This window comes from Heloderma suspectum, chromosome 3, assembly GCF_057233095.1.
Source record: "Heloderma suspectum isolate Gila_16-S chromosome 3, 16-S_ref, whole genome shotgun sequence".
NCBI lineage: Eukaryota > Metazoa > Chordata > Lepidosauria > Squamata > Helodermatidae > Heloderma > Heloderma suspectum.
Window position 1 is genome coordinate 230,757,514 of NC_139460.1, and position 21,100 is coordinate 230,778,613.

The following is a 21,100-nucleotide window of genomic DNA, read 5'->3' on the forward strand; positions in this document are numbered from 1 at the left end:
TGTTGTATTAGTTAGGGTTCCTCTGTGGTAACATGCTTATGCCTATGTAATGCCCTTCAACAAGTTTTCATCTACCCACAGAAGAAAATACAATTAACTGTTACCCTTTACTCCAGAAATAATATACAAGATGGCATTTACATGCAGCCTGTGTGTACTGTACTCTCGCTATTACACTGTGGCTATTACAAGGGACCTATGATATAAAACACCTGAATAGTTTGATTTTTTCAAATGCCTGAGTTCTGAAAAGCAATTGATGGTGTGGCATGAACTACTAAAAAGGAAATGCTCAGGAAAAGATAACGTGCACACTGCAAGCCACATGCACAAAGACCTCCCATTCAACCTAGTGGCTCCCAGTGCTGCTTGCATGCACATAGGTGCTGGCTGGTTGGCAAGTGTGTGTGCGTGTGTGTGTGTGTGTGTGTGTGTTTGTGTGAAGTGGAAGGCCGGATCCTACTGAGTCTATGGGAATGCTTGGCACGTCTATGTTGAGGCTGCAGTGGTTTGAATACTGCTCAAAGTGCTTTAGGAAGGACTATGCAAACAGAACAGATGTGTCAGCAGATACCTTTTGGGACATCTTTCCCAGAACATTTTAAAGATGTGGCTGCATTTTGTGAATGGTTTTCAGCAAGGTTGATAAAAATCAATAATTTCTTCTTTTAAATGGATTTTAGATTTTGAAATTTTCTTAAAACAATTGGTTAAAAAAGAGCCTAGGCCAAAGATATCATCATGAATACTAATTATACAGCTTCTAATTATATTCTATGAATATGTTAACAGCCGTTTATGGAGATGGGAGATGAGCTGATCAGTCCTATTCTGCTTGCAGGTGGTGTCTGCATGCTCGCTCTCTCTTTCTCTCTCTCTCTGCCTTGCCTCTTTCTATGTGCAAAGATAGAGAAGGTCAATGAATAGAGAATTTGGGGAGATGGAGTGGACCTGAACAAGGAGGGGGAATCTGGATAAAAATGCAATGGATAGGGGAGGGAAACAGAAAGTGAAACCAAAGGTGAACAGAACATATTCATGCAGTCCTGACTCCTGAAGAAACTTCTGCTGTATACATCCTCCACAAAAATCTGTGTGCATGTTTTGTTAATGTTGTTGTTCGATGAAGAAGAAAACTAACCGGAAGAATAAAGAATAAACAATCTTATTAGCACAATTTAAAAGGCTGTTTAGTGGTAGCGAATCTGGCACATCACGATAAAAATATCATGAACACATGTGAGCTGGCTCATCTCCTGAATGACTTAACAAGTTCATTCTGCTTTAGTACTAAAATGACCAAATTATCATCCCATTTTTTTATGAAAATTAATCTGAAAACAATTCAGAATATTTGTTTAGTGTGTACCTATCTTCTAATGAAACCTACATCTCTGAATATGTACTGTTATATTAAACAATAATGTACTTCAAGTCAAAAAGAAACCCAGAATAACATCCAAGGATCTGCAGGCTGCTCTTGCCTTGGCTAATATGAATGTTCATGACTCAATGATCAGAAAGAGACTGAACAAGGATGGTGTTTGTAGGAGGATAGCCAGGAGTAAACCACTGCACCCCAAAAAAAACACTGGTGCGTGTCTGAAGTTTGCTGATGGTCAGATGATCCCCAAGACTTCTGGAACAAAGTCCCTCTGGACAGATGAGTCAAAGACAGAACTTTTTAGCCTCAAAAACTCTGTTTGGCAAACTTTATGTATGGTGAAAAACAAACACTGAATTCGAACAAAAGAACCTCATCCCAACTGTCAAGCATGGTGGTGGGAATGTGATGGTTTGGGCCTGCTTTGCTGTCTCAGGACCTGGACAGCTTGCCATCGTTAACACACACACTGCAGACTTCATGATTATCAGAAGATTCTAGAGGAGAATGTCAGGCCATCCATCCGTGAGCTGACACTAGAATCATAGAATAGTAGGGTTGGAAGGGGCCTACAAGGCCATCAAGTCCAACCCCCTGCTCAATGCAGGAATCCAAGTCAGAGCATCCCTGACAGATGGCTGTCCAGCCTCGTCTTGAATGCCTCCAGTGTGGAAGAGCCCACCACCTCCCTAGGTAATTGGTTCCATTGTCGTATTGCTCTAACAGTCAGGAAGTTTTTCCTGATGTTCAGCCGGAATCTGGCTTCCTGTAACTTGAGCCCATTATTCCGCAGCCCAAAATAGCATTAAACTGAAAGTGGGTCATGCAACAAGACAATGATCCTAAACCTATAAGCAGATCTACAAAAGAATGGCTGCGGAATAAGAAATTCTGTGTTTTAGAATGGCCTAGTCAAAGTCCAGACCTAAACCCCATCAAAATGTTGTGGCAGGACCTGAAACGAACTGTTCATGCAAGGAAGCTGTCAAATGTCATGGAACTGAAGCAGTTCTGTAAGGAGGAATGGGCGAAAATTTCTCAAGACCAATGTGAGGGACTGACCAATAGTTACAGGAAATGCTTACTTGGAGTCATTGCTGCTCAAGGAGGTGCCACCAAGTACTGAATCTAAAGGCTCGCATACTTTTTCACACATGGATACTGAATGCTGAATCAGTTGTGCAGAAAAAGTGTTGAAAAAGCATCATGGTTGTGTGTTTACTCAGATTATCTATTGTTCTTTATCTAGCATTATGGGGATTAAGATCTAATAACATTTTAGGTTGGAAATATGTAACAATCCTAAGGGGTTCACAAGCTTTTTCCGCCACTGTATGAAATACCCCTGCCAGCTCAGAAATATGGCAGCACCTGAGGACCACAGGCATCCTTAATTGTCAACTACTTTCATCTATGTAGGGTAATGCTCTTTTATGTATATGTGTAACGTTCTTCATTGACTAAGGATGGTTAGATCATATTTTTAAACAAGTATCCTTAATTAAAGTAGACTATGAGGTTAAAGCAAGAGCTGCTTAAACACCTAGTAATTTTCTTTTGATGGATTGTAGATATTACTTGTTGTTGTTGCTGTTGATTCGGTCAGTCGCTTCCGACTCTTCGTGACTTCATGGACCAGCCCACGCCAGAGCTTCCTGTCAGCCGTCGCCACCCCCAGCTCCGCCAAGGTCGAGTCCGTCACCTCCAGAATATCATCCATCCACCTTGCCCTTGGTCGGCCCCTCTTCCTTTTGCCTTCCACTTTCCCTAGCATCAGCATCTTCTCCAGGGTATCCTGTCTTCTCATGATGTGGCCAAAGTACTTCAGTTTTGCCTTTAATATCATTCCCTCAAGTGAGCAGTCTGGCTTTATTTCCTGGAGGATGGACTGGTTTGATCTTCTTGCAGTCCAAGGCACTCTCAGAATTTTCCTCCAGCACCACAGTTCAAAAGCATCTATCTTCCTTCGCTTAGCCTTCCTTATGGTCCAGCTCTCACAGCCATAGGTTACTACGGGGAATACCATTGCTTGAACTATGCAGACCTTTGTTGTCAGTGTGATGTCTCTGCTCTTCACTATTTTATCAAGATTTGTCATTGCCCTCCTCCCAAGAAGTAAACATCTTCTGATTTCCTGGCTGCAGTCAGCGTCTGCAGTAATCTTTGCGCCTAGAAAGACAAAGTCTGTCACTGCCTCCACATTTTCTCCCTCTATTTGCCAGTTATCAATCAAGCTGGTTGCCATAATCTTGGTTTTTTTGAGATTTAACTGCAACTCAGCTTTTGCACTTTCTTCTTTCACCTTCGTCATGAGGTTCCTCAGCTCCTCCTCACTTTCAGCCATCAAAGTGGTATCATCTGCATATCTGAGACTGTCAATGTTTCTTCCAGCACTTTTAACTCCAGCCTTGGCTTCATCAAGCCCAGCACGTCGCATGATATGTTCTGCGTACAGGTTGAATAGGTAGGATGAGAGTATACAACCCTGCCGTACTCCTTTCCCAATCTTAAACCAGTCCGTTATTCCGTGGTCTGTTCTTACCGTTGCTACTTGGTCGTTAATACAGATTCCTCAGGAGGCAGACAAGATGACTTGGTATCCCCATACCACCAAGAACTTGCCACAATTTGTTATGATCCACACAGTCAAAGGCTTTAGAATAGTCAATAAAACAGAAGTAGATGTTTTTCTGAAACTCCCTGGCTTTCTCCATTATCCAGCGGATATTGGCAATTTGGTCTCTAGTTCCTCTGCCTTTTCAAAACCCAGCTTGTACATCTGGCAATTCTCGTTCCATGAATTGCTGGAGTCTACCTCGCAAGATTTTGAGCATTACCTTACTGGCATATGAAATAAGTGCCACTGTTCGATAGTTTGAACATTCTTTGGTGCTTCCCTTTTTTGGTATGGGGATATAAGTTGATCTTTTCCAATCTGTTGGCCATTCTTGTGTTTTCCAAATTTGCTGGCATATGGCATGCATCACCTTGACAGCATCATCTTGCAAGATTTTAAACAGTTCAGCTGGGATACCGTCATCTCCTGCTGCCTTCTTATTAGCAATGATTCTTAAGGCCCATTCAACCTCACTCTTCTGGAGATTGTTACCTTGTCGTGGTGCTGGAGCTTGAGCACCTCAAGGATGTCATGAGCTAAACTGTGAAGGGACACCCAGGACGGGAAGGTCATGGCAGAGAGGTCAGACTAAATACGATCCCTGGGGAAGGAAATGGCAACCCACCCCAGTATTCTTGCCATGAAAACTAAATGGATCATTACAACCAGAGATATTACTACTACTGTTATTATTTTAAATAAAGAGAACACTGGTGCCCAGAATGATGGCCTACCATGTAGAAAGAAAAGGCTGACAAGAAATTTAATGGCTATACAATTAAGTCTATAATTTGAATACATATATTGAAAGCATGCATACATTGGATAAGTAGAAAGACTTGTATGTTGCTCAGGTGCCTACAAGTGCCTCTGGAGAGCAGGATGCCAAACAACACAAAGTTTCCTTCCCCAAAGCTCTTGATTGTGTTGCAGTTTGGTGAAGATAAGGAAGAGCAGGAGTCCCTTCAAAACAGTGGAAGAGACCCCTGCTGTAACTTTGTCCACATTCCTGGGCAAAAGAAAGAAACCCCCACCTCTCCAAGTCCCCTGGACATGCCAGAGGACTTGGTCACCACACATTATTTGGGGTGGGGGGATCCTTCTACTGTAAAGCTAGAGAACCTTATGTTGACAACAGGAGAAAAATGGTTTGGATTTTTCATTCTTAAAACGAAGTGTTACGCCTGTTGGAGCTCATCTTTAGTGATGCAGAATATCCTATATAGTTCAAGGATTCAATTTGCTGCTTGCCTGGAGTAAGTAGCAATTTCCCCTGACTGAGCATATTTGCAACATAGGTTGACTCCTCCCTAATTATACACCTTCTATACCACCAGCGCACACAAAAGGCTGCATGCACAGGCACACTATTGCTGCAGTGCTTTTGCTGCAGCTGAGAGAAACATAAAAGTTTTTTTCCATCTAACTTCCCCAGATGTAAAGGGTGGAGAGATGCAAATACACCAATCCTGTCACACTCTCTGGCAAAGGAAAACAGCAAGGACAAAAGCATAAGAACGTAAGAAGAGCCATGCTGAATCAGACCAAAAGCCTATCTAGTCCAGGATTCTGTTCCCACAGTGGTTAACCTTTCAACTTGTATTTCCCAGCAACTGGTATTCAGAGGCATACTGCCACCAATATTGGAGGTAATATATAGACATTATGACTAGAGATGTGAAGGCCCGGACCCCCCCACCCTCCAGGACTATTTTTTTCTCTGAAAAACTGGAAAAATTGAACAGCTTTGGATTATGAAATATTTTCTTTTAGAATTTAAGACCAAATATTTATATATTGTTAATCAGCCTTTACTCCCCCCATCCCAAAATGATTTCTAAAAATGATGTAAGAACACTTTTATAGAAAGACTAGAGATGTAAAATGTCTGGAAATGATGAAGCCATGGGGAAATTGTTTTAACCCTCTCTGTAAGATTCCCAGCATAGTTAGTTCCTTCATTCCTGATTAATTTATTGATCTACAGTATATTGTACTGATAGACATTTATGCTGTTTCCCAACATGTGAGTAGAGTCACCATTGTGCATTCTTGACAGTAAATGTGCATTCTTGACAGTAAATGTGCATTCTTGACAGCTTAAGTTTTGTTCTATAGTCTTGTGTTTCTGACACTGTAGCAGTCATTTAATATAGTACTAATCTCTTCAGACAATAATTACAAATTTACTGAGTTTAATTTTAAAAGTTTTAAAATATGATTATTCTATGAGCAAATGAAGTCACACATAAAATAACTTTAAGAACAGAAAGACTGCTTTATTATAGTCTATTATAAAGTCTGCTTTATCTCCCAACCTGGTGCCCTCCAGACGTTTTGGACCCCAGTACCCAGTGTTCCTAACCATTGGCCATGCTGCCTGAGGCTGGTGGGAGCTGAAGTCCAAACTATCTGGAGGGCACCAGGTTGGGGAAGGCTGCCTTAAAACAACAAAGTGACTTTAGATCTGTAAGGAGCACTAGAGAAGTAAGTATCGCTTATTTTTCAATCTTTCTTAAATCTCCCATTTTTAAAAAAAAAAACCCTGGGAAAAAAAATGCCCCCCCTGCCCATGGCCTCAACATTTCCAGAAATTTTACATCTCTAATCATGACGTGTAGCCATTTATAGCCTTATCCTCTATGAATTGGTCCAATTCAGTTTTACAGCCATCCAGGTTTGGTGGCCATCACTACATCTTATAATAGTGAAGTCCCTAGCAGTTGCATACAGAATATGCATAATGGTGAAAGTGGATGTAGAGAGAAAGGGATTAATCAAGTGATGGGGCAGGCAAGCAGGAAGGTTTTGCAATGCTATCCTCTGTGCTGAGGATCAAGCCAGTTACATACTTGGTTCATATGGAGCTTTAAAATTAAAACCTGTTTTAAAAGGTACTGTGCATAATACTGGGACAGGTATATAAAATGTTACTAGAATAGTTCAGTGTTCTTCACTGCAAGGCCCAAGGGCCACTGGCAGCTCTCAATCACCTCTGCTTCTCTCTCTCTCTGCAGTAACTGCTCACTCTCTGCAGGAGCTCTCTAGTTTTGCCTTACTGCTTGTTTCAGTGCTAAGCCAGCTGCTGTGATCTGGGCTCCCAGAGAAGGCTTCAAAAGAGGTGGGGGTGTAGATCAGGAGACTTGTCAGTCCACAGCTGTGAGGTGGCTGGGTGGGGAGGGGCAGAATGATCAGCCAATTAGCTGTGCTGGGGGAGATGCCCAAGAGGCAATGAACAACATGATTTGCTAGCTGGAGTGATGCACCGAGAAGGAGCTGGACAGGAAACCAAATCCACAGGCAAGAGAGAGTGTGCAACGTAAACCTGCGCTGGGAGATTTTACAACATTGAGTAGAACAGAGCAGTCTCTCAGTGACAAGAAAACATGCACCCTAAACCAAGAATCATAAGACTGTCAGAAATTTGCCTGCTTGGTGACTAACTGATGACGACTTGCTTTGAAGATGTGGAGGGGAGTGAGGAGAAGGGGAGAGGCCCCAAAAGGCCTCCAGTCAAGTCTGGTGTACAGTATTGCTACTTGACCGGGGGTGGGGGAGGAAGAGGAAAGGCTCTCTCATGGCCTGGAAAAGGCCCCCAAGTAACCTTGGAGGCGGTGCCTATAGCCAAAGTGGCTCCTACATGAAAAATAGTGAAGATAACTGGAATAGTTAACTGAACAATGCGTACATAAACTTTTTCAAGCCCATTATCTTCACAGTTCCATTCTTTTCTGCACTGAATAAGCACAACATCAGCGGCATTTGAGATGACTCTGACAAACGCCATGAAATGTTCACTTATTTAAAGTTAAACCAAGAACATATTACTCTCAGAAAACACTGATTCACTATCAGTGGTATTTCAGCACAAGCACTGAAAGATAAAAGAAAGCATGTCTATGTCCTCAATAGCCAATTTACAAATTTAGACGCTATAGTTAAGCCACAGAAAGATATTGCACAGTCTATCAAATTGTAATTGGGAACCAGATTTTTGGAGTACAACTCCCAGTATTCCTGACCACTGGCCATGTTGGCTGGGGCTGATGGAAGTTAAAGTCCAAACCTCTGGAGGGCATCAGGCAAGGGGAAGGCTGCACTAACGAGCAGGAATGAGCTGCAGCAACCCTCAGGCGCTCTCTCTCTCTCTCTCTCTCTCTCACACACACACACACACACACACACACGTCCTCCTCCTCCTCCTGTGTAGCTGAAGAGGAGGAAAGAAGCTTTTGCTTCTCCTTTCAGTTAACTAGTTTCCTGTGATGGAGCTGTGGTTAACATTACCTGTAGTTAGTTTTAAACAAACCAACTTCAAACCATGGTTTCTGAAGCTGGTTAAATTAACCATAATGTTAACCAGTTTGTTGCTCTAGACAACATGTCAAAACACAATTAAGAGAAAGCAAAAATGTCTGAACTCCTCTTGGTTATGCAGGAGGAGAAGAGATGGAGGCCAAGCACATGGGCCCATGGTTTGCTGTGGCTCATTCTTGCTCGTGCAGATTGTGCTAAACTACAGTTTAGTGTGATGTGAAAGTACAGTCAGTATGTGTCTATTACAATATGTACACATGGCCAGCCATCATTCCCAATTCCCTAGTACAGAATAGGTGAAAGCCAATGAAGTGTTTCCCCTGATGGAAATCTTCTGTCAGTGATATCGGGAGGGGGCAAATTCCCCCTTCCCTCCACAAATCCCCAAGATTTACTCCAGAGGGTTGGGGGACCCTTAGGAGTAGATTGGGGGGGGGATGGGCAACTACAGGGGGTAGTGAATAGGAGAAAGTCCTGTTGCTTGAGCAGACTTCCACTTGTGCAACGCTGGCTTCTGCCCAATATTATTAGTATATACCATCATAAATGTTCATGGCATTTTGCAGAGTAATAATAAGACAAGAGGTCCCTGCCCTGAAGACAAGCATTTTGTATTAATTCAAGAAGCATGGCAGTAAGTCCTACATTAAGACAGGGATCAGGGTTTGTATTAAGCACTGGCAGACTGACAGAAAAGTAAAAATATCATTTAAAATGGGAAGATGTTGCCATACACACACACACTGCCCCCAGCACTGCCTACCAATATGGAGTTGCCCCCAGCCACACTAACGAACCATGGTTTGTTAACCATGAACAACTCATGAAGAGAACCCATGGTTTGTTGGATTGTTTGAACCCAGCCACCGTGGCTTGTTTTGATCATACAAGCAGGCCCTAAGTAAACATGCTTAGTATGTGGTACCAAAATAGAAATTTAAGAAGCGCAACAGACAAACATAGAAGGCCTAATTCTGTAAACTTCATGCTCAGCTTCATATTGAGCAGCTTCAGTAACTACCTGTGTGATTTTGAGTATTTTGATCTACAGCATTTTGATCTTGAAAAGCTGGTTATGTTCTCAAATATGGCAATTTTATTTTTAATACTTGGTCTTTTTAACACCTAGTTATGCTGATAGTTTTGTTTTTGCCCAATTTTGAAAATAGTTATTTTTACATAAATCACAGGATTCTTTACATTGCCTTGAGTCTAATTAGGAAAGTCCATAGACAAAACAGTGAGATGTTATATCAATTACACTGAATTTTAGAGTTCAATAACCTAAACATGACTTCTTTAGGAAATTTCATGAACAAATTGTTTGAAAAATGGTTATGAGAAAAATGCAATCAAGTTTTGCTATGTATTTCCAAGTATTAGTGAACAAAACTTAAGATTTGAAAACACCAGTCAATTCATTGGTCAGTTGACCATCTGTTGTTTGACTATGGTCAAGTATTCTATGAAGGGGTGGGGAGAAGACAGATTTCCAAATGTTTTGAACTTCAACTCCCAGAAGCTTCTGCCAGCATGGTCAATGATCAGTAATGCTGGGAGTTGAAGTTCAAAACATCTGGAAATCTACCTTCTGCCCACCCCTGAAGTAAAGTATGTTCATAAGCAAGTGCTGGCCTACCTTTGTAATTGCATATTGGTATACTCTGATGGAAGGCATACAAGAGGATCACACACACACATAACTGTAATTTAGTAACAAATATTCTCTACCCTGCAACTGTCTTTAGAGAACTCTAGCCTCTCTCCTCCAGCCAAGCTTCTACTGATCACATGATTGTTAACTAAGTGCCTAGGAGTCTGAAATACTACAAACCCTCCTGGGAACAAGGGGGCTTCCACATGATCCGGCAGGGTGCTCTGTAAAGTTTCTGGGAGGGACTGCACTTCTTTAGGACAGGAGTTTTTGTCATCAGCATAATTATCTCTGTTCCTTGATACTGTTCTAAAAAACGAATACAGACCATATTTGGCAGGCCAATTAACCATTCTTTTAACCAAATGCCAACCTTAACAAATGCCTACCTCAAGTTACGTAGACGGCAACAAGTGTTTCGAAACATGATAAACTGAACCAAATTTGTTCACTACTTTGGAGTGTTGTGAGCAAGTAGAATGTAGGACTAAACATATAACCAAGGGTAAAATCCAGTGCTTTCTGTCTGTCCGCAAATTGAGTGATATGTGTCAGTGGGTTGGATTCTCCCTTGAGAGGATAGGGTGAACCTCTAGAGCTGATTTTGGGGGCACATGGGAGACTGTAGTGGAGAGGAGGAAAAGGTAAGTTCCTTTACCCCAAGTTTTTACAGAAAATGTTAGTGCACTTATGTTCATTAATGTTAAGGACCCCCTTTACTTGGTCCAAGGAAACCAGGAGTTATCCATATAACTCTGGTCCCTTAATCAACATACTGAGAAGCAGACAAATATATTGTGGGTGTGGCTAATTGTTTCACCATAAATAGAACGGCAAATTCAACCCTCTACATAAATATTAACTATGCTCAGTAGGAAAGCATGTAGACATCTCATTACCAATGCTGTGTGGCTGCCTGCCACCCAGATATGGAACTATGAGAAGACTATCAAATCTCACTACCAAGGCTGAAAAACAATGCTAGAATTAGTATATGTGTGGGAATTTGTTGCTATCTACTCTACTACAAAACACTCTCATCTGATCAAGCAATATTTAACTGGAACGTTTCTTCTACACTTACCCATGATGTTACAAACAGCAATAACCACACTAATGATTCAGAAAACTATGTTTTGGTTATGCATAAACATTTTGATAAAACAAGAGCAATTTAACATGCGTAAGCATTGCTCTAACTGTAATTTCTTAAAATATAAGCCATTTTTAAAAACCAAGCATTGGTTCAAGAAAGCATAGAGCCCGTTACCTGCAAATCTGTTTCCATAATAGCGGAGAACTCAAACCGATATGAATAATCCAAATATAGTATGCTGAAAGGGGATACCCATTTTCAATCTCAGTATCAAGAATTGAAGCAATTTCAGAACATTCATCCAGACCACACCCCTTTCAGCTCCAGCACTATGCAAAAGCCACAACTTTAAGGAATATTTTTAAACTGAAGTGAAAATAAGTAAACCCAAATGAAAATGTGTTTTGGAAACACAGTAGCATATCAATAACAGTCCATATGAAATGAAGTGTAATTTATGTAGCTCTCTTCACAAGAGTACATATCAGAATAATATGAAGACAACCTGAACAAGTATAATTTCAAGAAGTGCTGAAAAGAAGCTCTAGCACACCATGAGTACCAGTTATGTGAATGAAGCAACAATTAGACTGCAATTCTAAGCATGTTTACTATATAGTAAATTCCACTGAACTGCTGAGTAAATACCTCCAAAATTGAACCATTACAGTATTTCCGTAATCATTCGATCATTTTTGCTCCATACTGATTCAACCTAATCAACATATTAGGTAGAACCAAAAATGTGACTAAAACCTTGCATGCAAGAAAGAGTTCACATTTCTACTGTTAAACTAATCCCAATTGAGGGAGCCTCCCTCCCTCTCTCTATCACTAGGTTGAAGCCTGACAGTTTTGACAGGTTGCTCTTCTCTCCACCCTCTTTCCTTTTCTTTTGGTTGTCTTGTTCCACTGTCTCTCATTTCTCCAGAACATAAAGAATAAAAGAAAGCTGTTTTTTGTATTGTGCAGAGATGGCAGAGCAGCAGCTTAGTCAGACTGCAATCCTCCCTACACATTTTTGAAGGGGGGGGGGGTAGAGCAAGAGAGAATATACATGGGTGAGCAGGCAGCCCTTGAATTATCAATTTGAGCAGGCTTTCAAAGGTCTAAGCAGCCCTCTCCAACGCTCAGGGCTGTATCTCTCATCAGCCCCAGCCTGCATGGCCAACGCTCATGGATGCTTGGAGTTGCACTCCAAACCAACTGAAGGGCACCAGGTTGGGGAAGGGTGGTTTAAAGGAATACTCTAGTACCTCCGCGCCCATCTTGTCAGGCTAAACGAGGGACACTATCTATTGCTTGCCATAGAAATCAGGGGCATCCCCCACCCCCATCATGTGCTCTAGGACCTGCGGCATCCCGAATGGAGGAAGTCTGCCCTGAAAGTAGGCCATCATCTAGCCTGCAAAAACGGGGGCAGGAAAAGTCTTTCAGTAAGCTTCACTGAACCTCTAGCAGCAGCTCCAAACATTCCCACTGAGGAAGGTTAAAAGCCGGAGAGGGAGGAGAAGAAGGGGGGGGGAAGGGAGAAGAGAGGCCTTTGACGGCCTTGTAGACTCTAGGGTCATTCCGTCCGTCCCTCCACGCCTTCTTTACCTTCCGCCACGTCCTCGTCGATCGCCCCCTTCACCTGGGAGAAGCACCACTGGAAATCGTTGCTGCCGCCTCCGCCACCGGCCACCCCTGCTGGAAACGAAACAGCGCCGTGAGCCCGGCCGGAGACTCCCAGATCCCGACCCTCGCCTGCCGCCGCATGGCTCCCGAGGCCCTGAAGCCGGCTTGGCTGGCTTCCAAGCCCAGCTCGGCTAGGTTGCCAGGACGCCCTCCACCGTCCTAGGCCGCCCGTGGGCCCAGGCCTGCCTGCCTCCGCCCGCCAAGACCAGGGCCGGCACCACCGCCTGGGGCCGCCGCCGCGCGTGCCTCTTACCTGCCATGTCGCGCAGCGTGCGGCGGACGGAGACCGGGGGCTGCGCAGCCCGCGAGGCGGAAGAGCCGGACGGAACGGGGCGGGAGCCGCTATGAGCGCTGCTGCTCCTGTTGCTGCTGCGGCGGCCGCCACCGCCAGCGCCGACGCCGCCGGAGGTTTGGGGGTTTCAAAATGGCGCCCATTGCCGGTCAGCCTGATCCGGTGACGTCACCCCCCTGCCAGCCTCCGCCGGGCGGAGGGAAGCGTCGAGTGAGGGGAAGAAGGAGCGGGACGGGCTGAGGCGGGACGGGCGCTGTGGGAGGCGGCGGGCAGGAGCGAGGGGGCGAGAGCGGGGCGCCGAGAAGGAACGGGACGTGTCCAGGCCTCGGAGGCTGTTGCTCTTGCGTGGGGCTGAGGTAGCTTCCCGCGAGGCCGAAGGTAGCGAAGAGGTTTTCGTGGCGGCAAAGAACCTCCGACATGAAGAGGAAACGGGGCTGGGGGATCGCCCAGGGGCGGCTGCTGTCCGCCCTCCAGCCCCCCTCCCGCCCCGCCGCGAGCCCCCAGATTCGTGGTAATACATCTCAGTAGGGGTTGGTATGCTGTCTTTTCTCGCTCACGAACACAGTAATTAGTAGTAGTAGTAGTAATGGTTCCAACAGTAACCAGTTTTATGAGGGCCAGTTGAACAGTCACAGAGTAGTAAGGCAAGCTTTCGACTTCACCGCCCGGCGCACGGTTACTTGGAAGTTACGAAGCCTGTTTGGCAATGTAACCTTGTTGTGAGGCAAGTCTGGCTAAGCCAAATCTTATTTCAAAATCTAGCCCATTGAAAGCCATGAGGTTGAAACCTGATCACGACATCTTGAATTTCGTGGCAGAGTGGAGATTTAGCATTTTCCTCCAGGACTCCATAATGGATGGAATGTCTTGTCAATCCTAGGAATCAGCTTTGTTGCCTGTTGAGTATTAATGAAGCCCTGTGAGTACATTTCTCTCACCAGTGAATAACTGTGGTGTGCCCAGAAGTATTTGCATTATGAAGTGGATCAGACAGGATGGCTTTCAAGTTGTCTTGAGTCCTGGCATCTTCTATAAGGGCTATACCACATGATATCATTCAGCTGCCTCATATTAGTTCAGTGGCCCCTTCTCCTTTTCAAAGCGCTTATTGAAGGGGACACTTTGCAATGACACTTTGCTTACCAGAGGGAGACACTTCCACCACACTTCCACCCACAGAAGAGCCTTCAGTGTGGTGGCTCATGTCATTTGGAACTCCCTGCCTCTGGAGGAAGGCAATGGCAAACCACCCCGCTATAGTCCGCCATGAAAATGCCAGCGAAAGCGGCGTCCCTCTAGGTGCTTGCACAGGAGGAACCTTTCCTTCCTTGGTTAACTAGCCTTGGATTTATTGGCAATCTGTTTAAAGAATAATTTTAATATCATTTTTTATCTTATGTTCATTTTATCTCTTGTTCCTCATCGCTCTGGAATCTGTTTAGATGTGAAGCGGTATACAAATGTTGTAAATAAATAAAAGGTCACGTTCCATTCTTCCCCCAGTCACTTTTTCTTTCACTAGCTCTAGACCTGTGTTTACCTAACAGTCTATGGTATAATTAGTTTAAGAAATTTCCTTTAATTTTTACAAAGAAAATATTGAAAATAGATACTTATGTTTTATTTCTGTATACCCCAAACACCTTTTAAACAAACAAACAAACAAACAATACAGTATAACCCCCAAAGCCTGTTGGAAATGGCATTTGTTAGGATGCTGTGGGCCTCTTTGGATCAGGAAATATTTAGTAGGGTCTCAAGGGTAAAAAAATGTTATACACATGAGAGAGAATGCTCATGTTTAAAATAAATATATTATATTGGAAGAAAATGGTCTTCTATACATTAGGTTGTTGTTGTTCAGTCGTTAAGTCGTGTCCGACTCTTCGTGACCCCATGGAGCATAGCACGTCACGCCTTCCTGTCCTCCGCTCTCTCCTGGAGTGTGCTCAAGTCCATATTCAGCATCAGTGATGCTATCTAGCCATCTCATCCTCTGCCATCCCCTTCTCCTTTTGTCTTCAGTCTTTCCCAGCATCAGGGTCTTTTCCAGAGAGTTTTCTCTTCGCATTAGGTGGCCAAAATATTTGAGCTTCAGCTTCAGTATCTGTCCTTCCAATGAGCACTCAGGGTTGATTTCCTTTAGGATGGACTGATTTGACCTCCTTGCAGTCCAGGGGACTCGTAAGAGTCTTCTCCAGCACCACAGTTCGAAAGCATCAATTCTTCGGCGCTCAGCCTTCCTCATAGTCCAGCTCTCACAGCCATACATTACTACTGGGAAAACCATAGCTTTGATTAGATGGGCCTTTGTCGGCAAAGTGATGTCTCTGCTTCTTACTATGCTGTCTAGGTTTGCCATAGCTTTCCTCCCAAGGAGCAAGCGTCTTTTAATTTCATGGCTACAGTCACCGTCTGCAGTGATCTTGGAGCCCAAGAAAATAAAATCTGTCACTGCTTCCATTTCTTCCCCTTCCATATGCCAGGAAGTGATGGGGCCAGATGCCATGATCTTCGTTTTTTTAATGTTGAGTTTCAAACCAGCTTTTGCACTCTCCTCTTTCACCCTCAACAACAGGCTCTTTAGATCCTCTTCAGAGAGATGTACAAACACAGAATCAAACCCAACTGCTTTGCTGCCACATTGGTATCTTAAATAGTCTGTGCAAAATAATCCCAGGCCTGCCCTCTCTTTCCATTATACAGTGGCTGCTGAGTAGCAAGTGCTTACTGTCATACCAAAGCTCAGCATATCAGTACTGATGCCAAGAAGGCATAGGTGTTATATAAGAGAGATAGACGGCAAGATTTGGTGTAGGGAGTAAACGACAAGCAAAGCCATTGCTGGCTGCATTTGCCGCCTTGAATGTACAGTGAATGCTTCAATAGTTGTATAACTTTTTGCATTGTAATCTTTATTTTCCTCCTGGTAACATAAATACTGGAATCATCACCTACTCCTTCAGCAAGAACAGGTTGTTCCTTGGTTCATTAGACGCTCAGCCCTGCATCCTTGACATGGCTTCTTAGATTCCAATTTTAAGTTGGTCTCTTATGCAAGGTGCCAAGGCCTGTTTTTTCACTGTAAAAATATCTGGAGTTTTGTTATGTGCAAGCAACTGAAAAGAAATGAAAAATACCCTGTGTAACAATGAAAAGCAAAAGTATTATATTTAATTCAGTGTAGACTTGCCATGTCCAGGCTCTGAGACATTACCTATCCATTGCAGAGATGCAGAATTTCATTAGCGTGGCTTTTCCTATAATGGTTTTGTAGTGATAGAAGAACTGGTGCAATTTACCCTCTAAGGAAGTCTTGAAAAGTATAGAAGCCCTTTCAGGGCTTGGTATGGCAGCCTTAACACTATAGCTAGGTTCTTTAATGTTACTCAAGATAATATTTATTTTCTTTAGAAGTTACTACTGTCAGATTGGTCTAGCATACCAACATTGTGGCAAGCTGTAATCAGTACTTGGTCTGTATAAGCAGCAAGAAACCATGGGTTGTTATGTGTGAGCCCAGAACCGTGACTTGTTTGTGGGTTGTTTCACTGTTGGGCAAGAGTGATTAAAAAACCCAGCCACTCTACATGCCAGTACTACAGTGCCATAAAGGCATTTGGGATACAGGGAGGGAGCAGATAAAGGAGGAGGGAAACAAACAACCCAGGGATTGAGAAAACAAACCACAGTTTGTTGATCATCTGCCAGACAAACCCTGGGTAAGGCAAGAAACAATGCGTTAAATAAATCATATTAGCATTATGTGCAAATCAGGTCATTAAACTGATAGACAGGTCTCTAGCTTGCTTATGTGTTTATTTTTAAAAATAATGGTCTGGTTCGCACAAATGACAATCCAGAGTTTTTTTTCAAACTTGGGCTGTTGCGAATGCAGCGGTGTGATGGTCCATGCTGCCAGATCACTCTGGCTGCAAGCAGAAGTGGCTAGAAACACTTTGTCCCTGGGTTGTTTACTGTTATGTCCAGACCCAGAACTCTGGCTTGTTAGGGGAGAGAAAAGCCAGAGTTGGAATCCAGATTTAAACCCTGGGTTCCAACTCTGGCTTGTCTCTCCCCTGACAAACTCCTCTGATCAAACTGGGCCAACGGCTCAGCTAAAACCAAGAAAATAATCAAGAGTTTTGAACAGTGTGATGCTAATGAATTAATAATTATGGCATCCTGGTAAGAAATAAGACAGCAATCATTCTCTCCCCTGCGGGCCCCCCCCCCACAACCTCAGTAGGAAAAAGTAGAGCTGAGCTATGGTGTATATTGAGTGTTATACAGCAACATATTCAAAAACAAGGGATACTGCTTTAAAAATATGATATTGGTAGTTCTAATTGCCCACCTGTTTAACATATGGTGATGCCTGTGCTAGACCTTTCTTTTAATAGAAAACCATGCTGCAGCTATAAGTCTATTTTCCTCTGTTTGTATCTTTCTAGATGTCAAATAATTACTCAAACACATTTCAACATTACATAAATTTCAGCATGTACATACTTGGACATATAAATGTATATGACTTGTTTTATTAACTGGGACAGTTGTCGACATGAGGATAGGTTATATAAAAAACACCCTCAGAATTCTTTGCGCCAGGGCTAGTGTAAAGTTCCACTGTCCTCAGGAAGTTGGCTGTGGTCTGGAGGAGTTTAAGATATGGCGTAAATGTGTTCCGCAGTTGCATTGCCCCCATCTTGCCCATGATTACACCCTGTTTTTAGCAGCCTGGTAGTGTATCTTTGCCAGTGGAATGGCTGCATAGTCAGAGTGTTCTGCTGTGTATCTGTCATGGTGGTGGTGTATCTGGTATTCCACTGATATCATGAGATTTCTACCAAATCCCATGGCCCCTCAGTCGTATCTCAAGAACAGGGTTGCTCTGCAGAATGCCACAACTTCTTAAATTTCTGTTGATAAGTAAAAATGCTCCAGGAACAAATCAGTTGCCCTTTCTATATGATCTGTAGCTCTGTAGTATTCTTCTTGAGTTGAAATGACCTGAACTGCACACAGTATTCCCAAATGTGTTTTTTTAAGGTAGTGGCATTATGATATTTTTTCCTGGCTGAACTGTGCACAATATTCCCCAAAGTGTGTGTGTGTGTTTTTTAGGTACTAGCATTATGCTAGTTACACTTCTGTATTCAATTTTTATTTCAGTGGATGAAAGATTTAGTATTTCAGAGGAAAAAACTCATTATTGGTAGAACCAGTAGATATTTTTCTGAAATTCTGGTACGTCTGTTGAAAATAATTTGGCACCATTTTCTTCATTCCAGGTTTTCATTGTTTCCTGACTAATTCTCACCATGGTTCTTTCTAGCATGTCACTGCTTCAGTAAAGTTAAAAATGGTTAATTAACCATTTGAGTATTGATTAATTAGGTGGTTACATCTGAAATAAATTTGCATTCAAATAAAATAACAGTTAAGCAAAAAAGCATGTGTTTTTAGATTAATTACTTAATTAACCATCCATTAGCCAAAAATCTCAGGGTGGGTTACAAGACAAAACCTAAAATCATAAAATACAATAACATAGTAAAACATATAAAACTGTACGTTTAAAACACAATAAAACCAGAGTAGTAACCAAGCCAGCAGCAGTGCAAAGATCTAAAAGCACACTAACACAGGTTTTAAAACTGAAGGGGGAAAATAAAAAGGCCTTCATCTGGCACTGAAAAAATCTCAATGTAGGTGCCAGGAGAGCCTCTCTGTGGAGGCCATTTCACAACCAGGATGCCACCACTGAAAAGGCCCTCTCCTTAGTAGCCACCCACCTCACCTCATTTGATGGAGGACCTGGAGAAGGGCCTCTGAGGATGATCTTGGGGTCTGGGTAGGTATATATGGAAGGAGACGATCCTTCAGGTAACTTGGCCCCAACCTGTTTAATACCAGCACTTTGAATTGGACCCAGAAATAGTCTGGCAGCTGGTGCAGACCATAAAGTACAGGAATAATATTTATTTATTTATTTATTTATTTCATTTATATCCTGCCTTTTTCCTTTTGCAAGGAACCCAAGGAGGCTTACATTATTGTCGTCCTCTCCATTTTATCCTCACAACAACAACCCTGTGAGGTAGGTTGGGCTGAGAGTCTGTGACTGGCCCAAAGTCACCCAGTGAACTTCCATGCCTGAGTGGGGACTAGAACCTAGATCTCCCGGCTCCTAGTCCAACACTCTGACCACTACACCACACTGGCTTTCAACCATAATATGATCATATCAGCTATATCTCATTAACTCGCTGCTTTATTTTGGACCTGCTGAAGTTCCTGACCATTTTCAAAGACAATCCCATGCATAATGTATTATGCCCATGTGTGTCAGAGACTCGGCAGGCACTATCACAGAAGAGGCATTCCTTCCTGTATGAGAGATAGAAAAATTCTGTCTTACATAAAGGAAATGTCTTAAAATAATGCCACGCATGTATAAGTTCTCTCATTCAAAATAATTATTTTGAAAAACACTGCCCAAATAAAAGGAAGCCCCTTTGTTGATTAAACAACAAAATATTAGTCAATTATGGTGCAATCCTATCCAGATAGGCGGCTGCCTCCAAACTCTGAGGCGACCGCCTATCCAAAACAGCGCAGGAGAAGCACGGAGGGGAGAGTTCCCTCCGCGCTTCTCCTGCCATGCATTTTTGGCTAGACAGCCGAGTGCGACTACCTAACCACGGGAAGGCAGAGCAGGGAAGGAGGCTGCAATATGACACATAAGATGTGTCATACAGACATTTCCGCCCTCCCCGAAATGCCCCTAGCCACATTCCTTTTCAGCTGCTCTGCGCTCCTCTTGCAAGCGCGGAGAACGGGGCTGTTCCACACTGCCTCCGAGGCAGCGCAGAAGCGGGGGGAGGTCGGTTCCCAGATAACACAATATCCTATGGCCGTCTAGCAGCTGTCTAGCAGCCATAGGATTGCTCCTTCCACATTGGTTTAGGGCTTCAATCCTGTGGTCCCTGGAAAGGCATCCTAGGGGTCATAGCTCAGAGCAGTTCTCCTTTTCCAACTGCTGCGAGGGAGGTCCATGGGTAGTGAGCGAGATCCATCCTTTCAAGTCTCCCCATTGTGGGCATAGAAACCTTCACTACCCTCACTGCTCTGCCATTGCGGGTCTGCCATTGGTAATGGCAAAAAGGGGGCAGTATCCTGTTCCCTCGACACGCCCCTTGAATGGGGGTGGGGTATGCCAGTCCTGGAGTTGGTATACTTATTTTCTCTTCAGCCATCTCCTCACATTAATTTATGTTAGGTTCCAAGCTTCCATTTTTTAGCATTCTTGTGTATATGTCTGTCTATTGTCCAATGAATTTGTTGCAATTTTGTCTGTTGTTGATTTCTTCTGTCCACTGTAATGATTATTTATTTATTTATTTATTTCATTTCTATACTGCCCAGTAGCCGAAGCTCTCTGTGTGATGTGATGTTGGTGAAACTCTGTATTCTGTGGAGGATGAAAATAAAATTGTATACAATTTTTAAATGCAGCAACTCTTCCTGAGATACCTTGTTCCCCAATCAGGTTGCCCCTCCCCAAATCCAGTTGCCCCTCCCCAAATCCAATGAAGATTGGTGCTGGGGTTTATTCAGTCCATCCAGTTTTTGTGTAGTAGACGTGGATGTAAGGGGGGAAGGCTCCACCTGCTTTAGGATCCTCCCCCTCCCTGGAATGTCGTCCTTAACTACATCATACATACCTCATCCGAAAGGATCTGCCCCAGTGTCTGAGAACCTCAGCTATAAAGACTTCTTCTTGTCAGCAGTGGCTGTTTTGTAGGCTGGTATAAAAACAACCAACTCAGTCCTTTGACTAAAGACAGTTCTTTAGGGAGTTATTTGACACTCCTTGCATACTTCTACAGGATATTACAAACATGGTGAGTCAGCTTATGCGGATCTAGCTTTGAGTGAATGAGTGCTTGGAAGTATTGCTTTGTCAGGACCTATTCTTGGTTGTGATTTAACAACAAGTAAATGTGGCTGCTTGTAACCCACAGGGAAATTTTGTAAAAGAAAAAAAAGTTTCTGTA

At 43.2% G+C, this 21,100-nt stretch overlaps 1 protein-coding gene across 2 annotated transcripts in view; it reads right to left on the reverse strand.

The window, feature by feature from the left end:
- Positions 1–13,188, reverse strand: part of PPP2R2D (protein phosphatase 2 regulatory subunit Bdelta) — a 44,853-nt gene extending 31,665 nt beyond the window's left edge. Inside the window, exons 1-2 of one of the 2 annotated variants that reach the window (XM_084845940.1) lie at positions 12,999–13,188; positions 12,668–12,754 (exon numbers count right to left, since the gene is read on the reverse strand). In XM_084845940.1, the coding sequence (XP_084702066.1) occupies positions 12,668–12,754; positions 12,999–13,005 (94 nt within the window). In that variant the 5' untranslated portion in view covers positions 13,006–13,188. Of the gene's footprint in view, positions 1–12,667; positions 12,758–12,998 lie in introns of both variants that reach the window. The other variant, XM_084845939.1, reaches the window with a different exon arrangement.
- Between the last annotated feature and the right edge of the window lie 7,912 nt (positions 13,189–21,100).